General features: G+C 41.2%; 2 protein-coding genes across 8 annotated transcripts in view; one reads left to right on the plus strand and one right to left on the minus strand.

Annotated features, from left to right (window-relative positions):
• The window catches only part of arhgap10 (Rho GTPase activating protein 10), a 61,575-nt gene extending 48,707 nt beyond the window's left edge, over positions 1-12,868 (plus strand). For 2 of the 5 annotated variants that reach the window (XM_085164129.1, XM_085164130.1), the window contains exons 21-23: positions 124-225; positions 1,648-1,739; positions 5,114-12,868. In XM_085164129.1, coding sequence (XP_085020255.1) covers positions 124-225; positions 1,648-1,739; positions 5,114-5,202 — 283 coding nt within the window. In that variant the 3' untranslated portion in view covers positions 5,203-12,868. Of the gene's footprint in view, positions 1-123; positions 226-1,647; positions 2,987-5,113 lie in introns of those variants that run through there. The other 3 variants (XM_085164127.1, XM_085164128.1, XM_085164131.1) reach the window with 2 other exon arrangements.
• A 1,036-nt stretch (positions 12,869-13,904) lies between these two features.
• nr3c2 (nuclear receptor subfamily 3, group C, member 2) overlaps positions 13,905-16,303 on the minus strand; it is an 82,615-nt gene continuing 80,216 nt past the window's right edge. For all 3 annotated transcript variants that reach the window (XM_085164125.1, XM_085164123.1, XM_085164122.1), the window contains 2 exons: positions 15,875-16,032; positions 13,905-14,667 (listed from right to left, as the gene is read on the minus strand). In XM_085164125.1, the coding sequence (XP_085020251.1) occupies positions 14,512-14,667; positions 15,875-16,032 (314 nt within the window). In that variant the 3' untranslated portion in view covers positions 13,905-14,511. The remainder of the gene's footprint in view (positions 14,668-15,874; positions 16,033-16,303) is intronic.

Raw genomic sequence — 16,303 nt, forward strand, 5'->3', positions numbered from 1 at the left:
AGTCGTCAGCGGCTAAAGATCCAAAGAGGGAAACCGATGGGTTACATAATGCTGACCATAATTTCAGTCAGTAGACGACACTATGGAATCTGTGGTGACTAAGCTGCTCTGTTTTATTTGCAGATCTGCAACAGCAGCAGCCTCCTGCTCTGCTCCTGGATCGTCAGGAGAGCGTCAAACTGCTGCTACCAAGGCTACTTCAGACAAAGAAAGGCAAGAGGAAAGGTAAGACAGGGCTCTTTGCTAGTTTCTTCTCTAATTTCGTAATTGCAGTTGGTCTCTCTTCCGTGCTGTTTTGTCTGAATTGTTCACTATCACGCTCGCATCATGTTTGAATGTCATGCGGAAAAATTCTTTCACTCTCTTTTCCTGTTTTAAATCACTTGCTCCGTTGCTAACTCGCTGGTCTTATCTTGCGTGTCTCAATCGTCTAGCATCAGCGCAGCTTTTCACATCAATATTTTCCTTCTTTTTCTTTTTAATGTTGTTCACTCTTTCTGTGATTTGGTTACCTTTGATGAATTGAATGCCACACAAGCATTGGCCATAGCAGCAACCTTCTCCTTTGTCAAGCCTCAAATGGTACCTTGAGAGAAGTGGATGGGACTGTGCACGCAGTCAGCCCATTGCACTGATCAATTGCCCTGCCTGCCTCCAAATAAATGCTCAGTTCATTCTCGGTGCCTTCAGATGTTGCTGAGGAGTATGCAAACAGCGTGGTAATTCTATGGGCAATTCATCAATGTTGTTTTCATCTAAATAAAAGTCTTCGTTTTTCCAAATGCGGTTCCACATGAGTGCATTCTTCCAAAATTCTTCTGAATTCAGGAACTTGGCTGAGCATTGTTGTATTGACAACTCTGTGACCACAAACTTTTTTCAGTTTGTATATCTTCTTTCTCCTTTCTCATCCTACATTGTTGCCTCTCTGCAGAAAGAATATGAAATATTTATCAGGGCATCGTGCGTTGAAGGCACAATTTCTACATGGTAATGTTGCTGGCGTTCGAGATAACACTTTGCATTGGTGGGCAAAACAAGCTTTCTGTGGAGACGGTTTTTATGTTTTTGCCAACCGAATGGCATAAATACGTCTTTTTACTAACCTTTGCGGTGCGATGAATATGGTTTCTTTGACGGCGCTCTTTTACATCGGGCTGATTTAAAATGCAGCTTCTGAGCTCACAAATGGGAATTTAAAAGCCGAAGCGCTGCGGAGGGAGATTTCTTTTCTACCTGTGTTTGTGTGCAAACCTACTTTAGAATCCCCCTGCTACTTTTTAATTATCTCACCATAGATGGTTGTCTGCTGCGCAGACCTGATGTGTGCTTTCCTTTTTGGCTGTACAAAATCTGCTGCAAACAGTGCTGCATCCCATTGTGTCTGAGCACACACACACACGCACATGTGCTTGTAGCTTTGTTTTGACTCGCTCCTTGGACTGTCTAGACTAGAGATAGGGCAAGACAAGGCTGTGTAGTGGCCCAGCTCCTCTCTCAGTACTTTTTTTCTTATTTTCTAACCTGGCCCATTTCTGCTGTTTCAGGCTAGTGAGTGAATGAACAAGCAGGCCCCGGGCCCAGATTGAACTGTGCGGTAATCCTTCCCAAAGCTCCGCCAGCTCACTGATTGCCTTCATTTTTCAGTGTCACCAGCAGGAAAGCCAGGGCAGTGTACCCATGTGAGGCTGAGCACGACTCTGAGCTCTCCTTCCACGTCGGCGACATATTCAACGGTGGTAAGTGTTATCGCCTACACCAGTCGCTCACTCAGAACCAGCCCTGGCATATTGGATTTGGAGGAAAACCGAACAGCCAATCTGATCTTCAATTGAACAGAGAGATGAGACAAGGAGGGGGGAGAACAGGGAGGGCTGCGCAGGAGACACAGATTTGGTCTGTGGTGTCTCTGAGTCGAAGCTCAACTGAGCTTTAATCACTCATAGAGGAAATGAGGATTTTTCGAGTCCCTATTTTCTATATTTTTGTGAGAACCCTCCTTTATGAGACACAGATAGTATAAAGTGTATATACTGAATTATGTACAAGCAAACCTGCTTGTGGAGATGCTTTTGATATGACCTAAGAATTTATTGGTTGTTGTGATCACGTAGCTTTACATTTTTGCACTGTTTGAAATGGGTGCATCTGTATTTTAGTGTTGGTGTGAGGAGTACATGCCATTCAAAACACGATTACAGTAACAACACTTAATTTATTATAAAGTGGATTTATAAGTATTAAGAAAATAATAATATTTTAAAAGTCAGATTAAACCATCCTGTGGAGCCTGTTTTATTTTTCTCACGTTTTAAATAACTATTTTGTTGAAGTTGTTTCTTTTGGATTTTAACATAAATCTCCAGTTATCCTGTTAAGAAAGTTTGGGCACATTCTGTACAGCTTTGTTTATTATTTGTGTGTCCTTCAGCACTTAATCTGGCTTCAAAGGAAGCGACTGACATTGTTACATAAATGTTACGTGCCGAGGTTTTAATCAACTAAACATCTACTTGCTGTGTCTTCAAAACCCTTGACATTTTGCTGCACTTCTATTTCTAAATGTATTTGTGGTCTTAAGTCAGCTGGAGCATAGCAGATGTGCAGAAGGTCAAGAGGTCTGACTCTTTACCAAGTCTGTGCATATGTGTGAAGACAAAGTTGACATATATTGATGTTTCCTAACCCTTAAAATTAGCAGAACATATTTGCATTTCTTATTTGCTTATAATTTATTTTCTTCGATTCTTCAATTCTTAGCCACCTTAGAGACCTAAAGTTTTTTGTTGTTGTTCCATTATACTATACAATATATAACAGTTCAAAACATAGTGGATGCAAACAGCCCTTTAACAACAGTCCTTCATTGGAAAGACAGGTCCCAGGGGCAGAGACATGGGGTGGCTATGGCCATGAAAGCCTGAAGTCTTGACCCCCCCTCTAGCCAACCCACACAGTCAGTGGTGGTGGGGTGGGGGGGGTGGGGGGGGCTACATTCACACTAAAAAGAACTGGAGTTATGTCCAGTTTGTTTTATCTTTCCAGCAGAAAGTTTTTGCAGAACTTTTCTCTGTGTTCCATGTTTCCATATTTTGAACACATTTTAGCATTATTTTAAAAGCATGAGTACGATTGAAATTGTTCTCATCCTATGAGTTTTATTGTAGTTTTTCAGTCACGTGACTGCTAAACACGTGGTATTAACTTATCTGCCATTTTGGACGTGTCACAGTGTACGGTCAAGTAAATAAGGCCCCAGTCACACAGATCTAGAGATCCGTCCATGACCATCTGGCAACCGACGATTGTGAGTGGAAAATGTGTGTTCCCTCCACTTCCTTGCGATTGTGTTAGTTGCTAACAGATTGCTGTGGTGGCTGGTGGCTTGCATGTAACATGCCCAGCTTATCTGCAACTACTTTCTGCTTTTATTTTGGAGGCAACATTTTCTGTTTCCAGTTTGTATTGCACTTTTTCCAAGTTTTACTGCGACTTTGCTAGTAGTTAGTCAGTGTTTGCAGACAAGTCGGCATCTACCAAGCACACTAAGGGCAACAATCTGCTAGAGACTAACACGATCACAAGCAGGTTTTTGGTGCAACACCTTCCTTGCAACTGATGTGCTTCCTTGCTACCAGAAACCACTTGTGAACTGGTTGGAGGTTCAGTGTGTCTTTTATATATATAATACACATTCAAGCTTCGTCTTCCGTAATACGGCTTCAACTCTTGGATCAAACCAAATTCTCCCTGGTGTCTTCTCCTGAAAAATGAAGAAATAAACCCAGAATCTTAGTTTCTTCCTCTTCTTGTGCAGAAACATCAGGTTCAGCTCATCATCACTTAATGTCAGCTTAATTTTTTTCACGGTGCATTTTTTAAAAACGAATTTTCTGCAAAAATGCAAGCTGTTTAAAGTGCATATGTTACACAGCAAGTCTGCATCTGGAAAATGTTTAAATTCTTGTCGCTTTTTTCCAATGCGCTCAGTTTGAAATGGTGCTATGATTTAAAAATGAATGTGATGTTGTTTTTTTACAAGAGCTGACATGAGGGATTGGGTCCATAACCTCATCAGGAAAATGCTCACTCAAGTCACAGAGTAAGAGACCTGAGAGGCATGTTTTCATGGACTTTTATTTAGCTGGGCTTTTTTTTTTTTTTCTAGCCCAGCCCCCTGCTGGTCGTTCAACTCATCGGTCCCTAACGTTTTTTGCGCCACGGACCGGTTCATGTCTGACAATATTTTCACGGCCCGGCCTTTAAGGTGTCGCGGATAAATACAACAAAATAGAACCAGTACTGTTACCAAAAAAAAGAAGATTTATTCATAACACATGGGAAAAGACAGAGTTAACAATAAAAATGATTAAAAAATAACACTAAAAACCCTGAAAACCATGAATTTCATACCTGAGCCTCAACTCTCGCTGCCCAGTACCAAACGACTCACGGGACCGCTGGTTTGACAACGATAGGCTTAAAGCTCCCTTTTCACAACTAACTGTTACACCACTCATTATGCACTTCGTTTAATGCCACCACAACTCAACAGATAAAACGTATATGGTGAGGTGATGTCAGATACTAGATGTCGAAAAGGTCGCAGAGATCGCAACAATTTTCTTTGAAATTCCCATTCTGTCCAGGAAAAAGTGAGATATTCGTTTCTATTTCACTTTAGCAAGCCTTCTAAAAGCAGGCTGTTTTGCTTTGAGGTTAGGCAATGACTTAACTTGTCTATACCCATATGAAAGGTTTTTTTTTGTTTTTTTAAGTTCTTATTTCTTTCAGTTTTGAGTAAAATGACTAAACTGAAAGGGCCAAAAGAAAACAAAATGACCATTGGATTTAAAGTAAATTTGTATGGTCTTTTTTTTTATGTTCCAAGGCAGCCTGGAATTTGCTTTCTGACATATCTGTCCTGCTAACAGGGTCACAGTGTAGTTTATTGTAACTGAATAATCGCTGTATCCTCCTTTAAACCTCTGCCCTCCACACTCTCTTAACAGTGTACTCACTGAAGGCCCAGTGTCCTCTGTCTCTCTCCCACCCTCATCCCCTCCCATGCTGTTGTTCCCCCCCGTCAGTGACACTGTGTCCTCTCTTGCAGTGACCCAGTCGAGGGAGCCGGGCTGGCTGGAGGGGGAGCTGGAGGGGAAGAGGGGCCTCATCCCTGAAAACTATGTGGAGATGCTGTAGAACCAAAAGGAAATATTTATGGACATTTCATCACGTTCGCCGAGGGAAGTATGGGAAGATGCACGTGCCTCGATAGCCTCGTTCAATCGGAGCCCTGAATTTTCTCAATCAGTAATGACAACACCATATGATGTTATTGGTGCATTTTTGTTTGTTTGTTTGTTTGTTGCTGGCAAGTAGACTTTACAATGCATTTGCAAGCATGTTTATGTGTTTGTTCATTTTAGCCAAGTGTTCACCTGATTTTTGACAATTGTAATTGCAAAATGGGATTGCACTTCCAGTGCTCTGCTGTATATGAAGATGCTGTAGCCTCTATCCAAGGAACTTAGCAGAACCAGAGGAGAAGCGTCTCTCTAAGCGCCCTCTGCCCTGTTATACATGGTATCCATGAGCTCAAAGTCAAAGGGTGATCTTCAGAAACCACAAAGTAGAATGTCAGCACTCAAAACCACTGTAACATCTGACCCCCTCACAACCCCCCACAGCCCTTGACATTGATCCACGCAAATTTGTTTGAGATACCCTTTGTGCCTTCACAGTCAAAGCACCCAGTGTAAACATGCGTACGGGTATGTATGAAAACGATTGGGCGAACTTTTCATTTATACGATTTTGCGATGTTCTGTTCTTTTGAGAATAGCTAGACATGCAAAAGGAGGCACACTGCTGATGTAATTGTATTTTGTGTAATTGGCGCATTGATTGCACGTTTTGTTTTGTCCTTTTTTTTTCTCATTTTAATTTACAGTGCCGTATCGTTGCTGCCGCACTTTTTCAGAAACGCCTCTTAGCCACCCGATGGAACCTGTTGGGTTAAACACTAACACCTGACAATCAGCCACAGTCGATTTCGGCAGGTGATCGAAACCAAGTGTTTTTCTTCTCAAATCCTCCGTTTGGTTTGTTGTTGTTCGAGTTCAACGTTACTCAGGTTCTTCAGAGCAAAGGAATGAGACACTCCCAGAAAGTCTGAATTTTGACTTTTATTAGTTCTTTATTAACTTATCGGAAATGTGTGTTTTATTGTGAGCGAGACCACGAAATGCAGTACTTTGAAATATTTGTACCATTTCGCATCCATTGAGTGTTCAAAGCCCTAAAGAGTTACAACCAAGTATATTTACTGTGCTAAGTAATGGATGGGTGTTTTTAGGTTGTCATTTAGATTTGGTTTTAGCATGTGCGCACACCATAATACATTTTATCCTTCAGCTGTTCAGCGAAACACTTTCATTTGTCTGAGAGCTTTGGTTCAGCTGATTGTTTGTGTTTGCAGCTGAGGTTACAATAATTTAAGACAATGATTTATGATGTTTGTAAAGGTTCTTGGCTTTTCTCTCTCTTTTTTAAAAATTTACCTTTGGGTAACTTCTTGATCAATGTTAAACAAATAAAGATATCTATTTTTGTTCTTTCACTGCATTGCATATTCTTGTCATGAAAAAACACGATAAATGATTTATTTTATTTTATTTTTTTACAAATTAAGGTCTTTAACGGTTTCTTTAATTATTGGACTAATCTCACAACAGCCTATTAAACGACACACATTTCATGGCCGTATTGTGCCGACTGAGAGTTATAATGAATGTTTGCTGTTTAGATCTTTGTCTGGGAAATGTGCAGCTTTATTAATGTGAAATGTGTGTGGTTTTTTTGCTGATTCATCCATTGTGTCACTGAAAAGGCTCCCAGTTTCCCACAGAGTCTAAGAATAAAATGATGAAATGCGGATTCATCCTGCAGCCACTTCACATACACTGAACCCTGTGGTGTAATGTAATCCTTCCTCTTTATATTGACCTGCGCTGGGCCCCTCCGACTAAAAGCTACTTGCAAAAAAACTTTCCATAAAGGGATTAAAAATAGATGTTAATCTTTTATGGAGGAAAAACACACTAATCCACCCTCCTCACCCCCACCCCAACACTCCCTGATCCATTAACATCTCAGCCTCACGCATGTTAATTCTTAGACTACATCTGTGTAATTAACACACCAAATGGCCTCCAGACCCAGAGCTTCGGCCTCTGTTACATAATTACCATCAGTGCACCCCCTGCTACACTCAGGCCTCCAGTGAATGGGCTGATGCGCTGTTTAGCAGCGTAAACACATGCAGGCTTTTTCCATTTAAAGAAAGGTTTTTAGTGGTTTTAGTGGGTGACACATGTCCACCAGCCCCCCTGAAGCAACTGTAACATTAACATAGGCATAGCTAATGAGATGGGCACAATAGTCCCTCAACTACCACAACCGCCACCACCACCCACTCCTATAGCTCTTCATCATCTTCCCTCCACCAGAATACTTCTGAATCATAGATGTGCGCCCTGCCTGCCTCTCACACTCTGCTTTGGACTGTCAGTCAGAAAGCATGCCATGCTGCAACGATCTGCCTACCTATCTCTCTCTCAGTAGTATTTAGGCTCATCTCTGCTCCCTGCTGCCTCAGCCAGTGATTCACTGAGGCTCTAGTAGTTTCAAAATCAATTAAGCTCCATTCATTTATTAGTTCTCGTCATTGTGTGAAATTGTTGAATAGGAACAGCGTTGGGCTTTTCATATTTGAGGCTTGTTGAGCTGCCCTCCACTGCCACTTAAGATTGAGGTCAGCCTACCTGTGCATGCATTATTCATTAGTGTGCATCAGACTGGGGTGATGTATACATCAGTGTCACAATGTCGACTTACTTGATGCGTGTGAGTAAAAAAATCCAGATAGATGTGTTCATTTCTCACATCCCAGCCCCCCACCGGCTGTGTGCCAGCTGTCCTCTACCTCCCATGACGCAGTGTCCTTCAGCCCCCAAAACACACACACACACACCATGCTGTGACTCAGCCCAGATCAAAGCAGCGCAGCAGTTTACCTACAACCGTGAGAAAATGGCACAACTGCCTTAATACTTTCCTGTGTCTCCATCACGCTTCACACTCGTAGAGGGAATTTGGAGGAAAGTGAATTTCAAACATAAAGGAAAGAGTGTGTTTTCGTGTGTGTGCGGAAAGGGGGTGGGGGGGGACTCCTCAGCTGAGAAAGTGGGCCACAGAAGCCGCCATGTGTGCGGGTGCAGCCGTGAAATCAGCCTGATCCAATAGATTCTGTTTATCTGGCACGACTACAAGTGAAAGCAATTGGAAATCTGGGGGAGATTTGGAGAGGGCTGTGGATTCACAGAGAGAGAGAGAGGGAGAAGGAGGAAAATGAGCAAAAAAAAAAAAAAAAGTAATACTGTCTGCTCTACAGTCTGGCAAAGCAGGCGTGTTTTCAGATCAGCCTTTAACAAGGTTAATGGTGATTTTTCTCCACAGGCGCCGTTTTACTGTAAAAGTCTCACGCTTGCCCGCTGCCTTTTTGTCATTATTCACTCTTCCCTCTTTCTGTTTCTCTTCATCTCCTCTCCTACTGAATAGCATACCTGCTGATGCTTCTCTCTGTTTTGTTTTGTTTTCTTTACCATATTAATATCACCGCCAACCAAATGCAGCTGTTTGAAATACATCCATCAACTCTTATAGTTTGGGGCGGGGATATCAAATACAAGACCCGGGGGGGCAGAATCGGTCCGGCACAGACCGTTTCCTCCTAATAAAGATCTTCCCCTTGGTCATTTTTCATTTTTTCTTCTTGTTGGTCCAGAGTAAAAATGTAGTTTAATCACAGGACAGTCTTGGCAACTACAAGCCAGAGCTTTTTATGTTATGTTGCACATTTATTTACTTACAATTTCAGTTCAACTATATTTTAACAGAAAGAGTGAATTTCAATGGTCACTTATGATCAAAGTGGGCTATATGCATCCCATGATGTAAACGAGTTTTCTAGCTTCTTCTCATTGGTACCGATTTCATCGCACACGCCTTTAAAACATACACGCACACAGTTGCACACAACCCATAAATTCCAACAAATGCTTCAATTTAATGGTTTTTTATTAGAATCTTGCAATAGTTTGCAAACACAAGTATGGCAATATCTGCATCAAGATATACAGTAGTAACTGCTTTCGAAGATGTTTTATTGGTTTATAGTGAGGGTTGTCTACTGTATGTTTGCTGAGAATTATTATACAAAGCATCTGAGTAAAAAAGTCAATTTTCAAATTGGAAAAAGAAAGAAACTTAAAAAAAACAGAAAAAAAGGTTGTATATATTTATAAGAAAATGCACTGCCATGGCTGTGGAGATATGGCTTAGTCTCTCTACACCCGAATCATTATTGTGAACAGAGAATGGTGATGATGGGACTCCACGTACAGTGACTCCACCAAAGTGTACTGTGACACAGCAGTTAGAGAAAAAAAAAACAGACAAATATCCCGAGTTATCCCCAGCCGACAGGGAGGGAGTTCATTTAGGAGCCAACAGCTTTGAAGATAGAGCCGCTCCCCCAAGTACGGGGGTAAGGGTTGATTTTATTGTTTGCAGTGGGCGGTGATTGATGACCATTAAGTAAACAATACATTAATCTTGCTCCTCCGAAGCATTGCCTCGACACTTGGGGGAACACACACTTACAGTCCCTTTTAGCGGAGAGTTAGGAGATGAGATGTTTTGATACCGCTCTCAGTCGGCTGATTTAGAATTCAATTTCCTCAAAATTTACCAGACTGACCGTAGACACTCTCACATCAGCCACAATGCAACTCCACCACGGATGGTGCCAAAGCCCTTCAAGAAATGCCTCCACACGTTGATCCGGGCAGTTATTTTGAATTTGAATGCTCACTGGGACATTAAACATCCAGTGTTTAAAACGAATTGCAGAATCTGCCCCTAAATAACATTTTAAAAAGGTTTTACCTCTAAAAATGATACTTCTACCGTGACCTTTGCCATTGTGCGAGTGCCAGGTCTGTCTCCTCTCCTATTATGCCAGCAGTGGCTCATATTCAAACACTGTGGTCTTGAGCCCCACCTGACGGCGCCTCAAACGACACCATTCCCTGCTGTTTCCCCTTGTTTCCAGTCTTTATGTTCAGCCTAAACAGATTTCTGATTTCAACACTGGAGTGACGCTCATCTTCTTATCTAGCTCTCTGCAAGCAAGCGAACAAGTGCATGTCCCACTAAACTATATCCAAAAGTATTTATCAAAAAAATAGCCAGCTCATATATCAGGAGGACGATAAAGGAGATGGAGCTTGATAACATCATCATCTTTGCATTTTTTGATACTTTTAATTTGAAGGTCCAGAAGAAAGAAAAAAAAGGGGGGGTCATAATTGAAATTGGCTGGATGGTCGGGTATACCGCAGCTTCTCTCAGTGTGTGCACAAAGCCAAAAATAATGTTCTGTCACATAGCCACAATTTCAATAGTTTGTGACTTCTTGATTTTTATTGTGGTGCTCATCAACAATTACCGCCACGGATGATTAGGAAATCATTTCAACAGCAACAAGGATCCATCACTTCATACATCTCGTTACAAAATAAATCCTTTTTTAAATTGTTTCTTTTTTTTTTCTATGAGTCGGGGAACAGCAATGCAAAAAGTAAAAAAAAAAGAAAGAAAAAAGATGCAGAATCAAATAATTTTACTTAATAAGAAGATAATAAATGTTCTCTCTCTAACATTCAGGTAGTAAGTTCCATAAGTCTCTCACGATGTATGATACATTCATTTCTCTGTTTGGCCCTTTCCCTGGTGCCAACCCCTTTCTTGAAATTCTCCTCTGTGATCCGACACACAGGACATGGCGAGTGGGAAACACACATTAAATTTTTTTTTTGTTTGTTTGTTTTTGTCATTTTTTTCTCTCGAATATTCCAACAAGATGGTTAAAGTAGAAATGTTTTATACTACACTCAACATAAGGACTTGCTGTATTATTTACAATATATACTGTAAAACTGTAAATCAGGTGAGATAAAAAGGCACAAGTTTCCCTTTTTTTCTTTTTAAATACAATGTAAACATCTCATCAAAAAGCATGCAATAACATTTCATTTTACAAAAAGGATATCGTTTTTAGACAAAGTACTTAAATATTGTTTTCCAGCAAAATATAATTCTCTCAAAAATACTTTCCCATTCATCCTATGAACCTTTAGACAGTTTTTTTTTTTTTTAAATTTTGAATTCTTGAAAAGAAAAAAGGAAAAAAAAAGACAAGAAGCAAAATAAAGAAACAGTGACAGATCAGAGTAAGGGCACGGCAAAGATGAATTGGGTACTGCATAATGACTGCGCAGGAGAAATTATTATAAAGTTTATGGCAAAACACAAGAATCCTAGCCTTCATGAGTGAACCGCGCCCACACACACACACCAACCTCTATGTGAATTACTGAAAAAGGATTCGGATTTGGGAATGACAAAAAGTTCAAATACCCTGCTTTGCTTTCCTCTCCCCCAAAAATACAGTATCGAATGACAGTCGTGATCCCAACAATGCCAACCTCCAAGCAGTTATGTAAATAAGTAAAATCACCTTGACTGATTTTACTTACTTACTATCTTTTTACACCAACATCCAAGCAATTAATGACGTAAGTAAGTAACAGCCCTTTTCCACTAGTACCTACTCAACTCGACTGACTCAACTTTGGTTGTTTTCCATTACAATCGAGTACCAAATACAGTACAGTAAGTCCCATGACACAAACACAACACAACAATGGAGGATGAGCTACCTGCTGCTCGGTCTAGTTCTTTTGATCAAACTCGAGGACCACAGTGTCGTTTGTTTGTGTAGCCATTTTTCTCCTTGCCGGGTTTCAAAAATTTTGGTGAAGGAGTCGCTGTCATGACTTGTGGAATGACGCCACTGGCTAGGCAATCAGTGCCATGTGGCCTGTTGATGTAACATTTTCGGTTAGCCTCAGATCGCTTGGAACAACTGCCGAGAAGGTACTAAAAAAAGAACCTGGTAGCAGGTACTACCACCTACTCGAAAACCCTTAAAAACCAGGTCAAGTCAAGCTGAGTAGGTACAAGTGCAAAAGGGCTATAAGTAAGTAAAGTTACTTACCTACTTACTCTGTTATGCCAACTTCAAAGCAAATAACAACACAGACGAGACCTCAGATGAGCACGAGGCCACAAATACAGCACGCAGCCACCCTGATGTGGTAATGATGTCGTCTCTAACTTTAGGCCGGGGTGACCATGCAGAACGTTTTGCCCCCCTCCCCCACCCCGCATTATCACAGTTGCTTATCGAAACAGAGAATTCCTACGAGCTGCACTGACGCCTCATTTCACATTGTATCTTCTCTGTGCAAAAAATCTAAATGTGGAAATAGGATAATCCTATAACATTAATGCATAATACCCACGCCGAAAGAGCAGATCATCTATGCACATGCTTGCCAGGAGGAAAAAAACAAAACAAAAAAAACGCACACGCACTCCATACACACATGTAAATACACACTTACAGGGCACGAAAAAAAGAATAGTAATATTCACACACCAACCCCCCCTCACCCTCCCCTTGCACACACGCGCACTCTTTTTCTTCCCCAGCGACTCTGTCGTTTTTCAGTAGCATCATAGTAGTGTTCCACAACCACCCGGAAACCAGTGGGGTGTGAGACGAGCTAATGGTCCAGATGACTGGGCCTCGCCATGCTTTTAAAATAGTAGCACTTGGCCCAAAGATAGGAAAAAGAAAAAAAAAAAAAAAAAAGGAAATAAGCAAAGTGAGGGAAAAGTGATCATACCAACACATCTTCATCAAGCTCTCGTCATCGTGTACCTCAAAAACGTCTTCTGTACAACAGCTGAATAGAGTGTGTTTTTAAGAAGTTAATACCTGTACACATCTGCCTGGGGTTTGATACGTTAGCTGTTTTTACTGTAAGCACTGCAAAGAGTTAACGCTCCGTCTTGGATTATATCGACTTTACAGAGTATGCGTGTTTGAACTGCGAGCCCACGTGGCGTACTGCGTGGACTGTTCTACCAAGTTACTGTACATGTTATGTTTTGCCTGGCTTTTGTAGAAACGAAGCACCTTAAATGTAAAACGACTGGCTTGTCAAAAACTTAAAACCTTTGCAACACACGTTTATTTAAAAAAAATGCTTTTTATTCTTTCTGGGAAGAGTAGATAAGTGTCGGTTCACAAAGGGCTGGTTTCGCTTCATTGTGAGTAAAAACAGACATTTGGACAGCTGCTCTGGAGATAACACAAATAACAGCAATTACTATGGATGCACCTCAGTCAAATCCATTACCAGCGGACTGTACTGAAATTGTTTCCGTAAATGCATTATGTTTTCCCATCCCGCCGCGCTCCTGACCATTTCTGCACAAAGGTAAAAAGTCTCTCGTCAACATTGTCTTTAATTCTACACCACCACGCCTCTAAAATAGTGACTTTATGACATGGGAGCATCACGTGCAAAGCTTTCTTTTACGCGAGAGAGAGACATTTGTGTTTCAAAACAGCTTTAGCTTTGGACTTTTGCATATTAGTTTTGATTGTTTGACTACACATTTTAACTTTGAAAAAGAAAAATCAGCATGTAAATGTCAGTGATGGCTTATATAATACCGATTTTAAAATTGAACCTTGTTAAATTTGATGCGACTATTCAGCTTATGATGATCCTTGTATAGCCCTTGGAATATATTCAAATAGACCTTTGTCTATTAAGTCTAGATTTTCTGTGCCTCCTCATTAATGTCCTTTTTTTTTTTTTGCCCTGCAGTCTCGTCACTACACTGCAAAGCAAATGTAAATATTGGCATAATTTTTTTTCATAGTGCTATTATCTGTGAAAGACTGCATAAGCCAGAGTTAATATTTGCAACAAAACCTTTTCTCTAGATTTGTAAGTAAGGGAGTCCCATTTCTAGTGCATGTGGAGTGCACCTGTGCATTTTGTGTGAAGGCATGTGGACAGTTAAGTGTGTCGATTTCCCTCTACGTGTGTTTGTGTGTGTTTGTGTGTGTGTGTAGTGAATGTATCTAGTGCGCCCTAAGAAATGTATGGCTTTATCTCCATAGAAAATACTGTTATCGTCTTTGGGGCAGGGGGACATTGGTGTACTTCGGGATGCTTTGTCACATTTGTCACAAGTCCTTCTCGGTGTGTCGCGCTCGGCTTCTCAAACTATCCGCAGCTCTAAACCGCTCGTGGTGACTGCAGGGTCAAAACCTTCTCCCCCAAACTTTCTCTTTTTTTTTTTCTAAATCTTTCCATCCAGTACGAGGACGCTGGCATACTGAGCGACACGGTGCGGGCCAGCAGGACGGGCCTTCCCAGCACATTTCTTCTCTTCCCTGAACTTTTCTCGCTCCTCTTTTTCAAGTTCTTAATGCCGCTTCTGTCCCATCTGTGTAAAGAGTCACTTCTTGTGGAAGTAGATTGTGTGAGTGAGGCCTGACTCCACCTTTGGTATCTGGTCACTGATGATCTCCACCAACATTTCAGGGAATTCCACCTTCAGGGCCTGGGACTCACGAAAGGTGTAGAAACAGAAGTCCAACAAGTTCCCCACCAACTGGAGACCACAGAGAGAAAAATATGATTATTAGAAACTGGGTTTTTTCCACTTTATTTTCTAAATTCTAAATTATTTCCTACTTACCAGCGTTGTGCAAAAGTCTTAAGCCACCCCTAATTTCTTTATATTTCGCTAGAAAAACGATTCCACTTTTCTGAGTTCAGAATTCCATACATTTTGACAAGATTCCCAACACCACTGGCTCTAATGCAGTCCAAAACCATGGCTGGGCCCATTCTCTTAACCTTCTCTATATATACTGATGACTTTAACCATAAAAGTCATATTTGGATTCATCTCTTCATCAGACGTGCTGAAAGTGTAATCTGTTTCCTTTCATTGAGAATGGCTTCATGACAGCGTCTAAGGATACACCTCAAACTGGTTCATCTCTTGTGTTTTACACTTGAATTATTCACAGGTACACTCACCGACTGAAAATGAGTGAAAAAGCAGCCAATAAAGGAAGTTCGGAAAGCCTGGAGAACAATTGCTTAAGACCACTTTAAAAAATTGCAAGAAAGTCTGACTCCTTGGTAGCAAAATATAAAGACGCAATACTTTCACACAGTACTGTACTGTACATGTATATTTTTTAAATGTGTGTAAACTGCAACTGAATTTCACTGATTGTCTTTACCACTTGGGGGCACCACTGATTTTTGTCTGGGCAGCCCTTCTTTAAAAGAAGGGTCATCTGCCCAGCACTAACCCCATTCACTCAGTCATTAGGGTCGTTGAATCTCTATGACTGCTCTCTCTTGCTAACGCTCACCTCCAGAGGCTGTGCCTACACTGTCATTCTCCCACGCACTTGTTGACCCGTGCATTTAAAAAAAAAAAAAAAAAAAACCCTCATTTTGCACATTTGCTATGGTGACCAGTGTGAACTCCAATAAACTGCAAGATGATATCGATCCCCCTTTGTTCCATTCACCAATACGAGCCTCATCACTGCCTTTTCCAAAATAACCTTCCCTCAGGGAGAAAATGGGATGTAATAATCCTTATTCCAAGCCACAGCACCATTGAACTGCTAAGTAAACACATTATCCAAATCCACTATTTTGCCATTTCACTGAGAACATTTCCAGTCGTATCAGAGCCCTAAAGTGCATAACTAGACTGCCAAGGGAAGGCAGTACTGTATGCAACTGGCAAAGGGGGGGGGGGGGGGGGGGGGGGGGGGGTCAAGGGTACTTACATCATGCATGGCGTCCAGCAGCTTGGTGAGCTGGAAGAAGCGCTGCCAGGTTTGGCCGGAGTTGTTGGTTGCTTTTCCCACCGAACGCCGGAGCTCTTTAATGTAATTAACCCTCATCTCCTCGAACGCCGCCTGGTTCTTCAGACCCTCTTTGGGAACTGGGAATCAGACAAATCATTACGTCATTGATATGGATGCAATGACTGTACAACATTTATTTAAAACGATTTAAATTTTAATGACCCAATACTAGCAATCAGGACTAAACAGTGGAGACTTCTCTTCTTAAACCTGTTAGCTGTTTTGACATGACTGCAGGGGACTTTGTACTGAACAGCCAAGCCTGTGATTCCATTAGACATATACAGGAAGAAATATTCCCCTAATGTGTCTCTATTGTGCTCTATCTGGGCTACGCTGAGAGCTGCT

This window comes from Neolamprologus multifasciatus, chromosome 6 (genome assembly GCF_963576455.1).
Source record: "Neolamprologus multifasciatus chromosome 6, fNeoMul1.2, whole genome shotgun sequence".
Classification (NCBI taxonomy): domain Eukaryota; kingdom Metazoa; phylum Chordata; class Actinopteri; order Cichliformes; family Cichlidae; genus Neolamprologus; species Neolamprologus multifasciatus.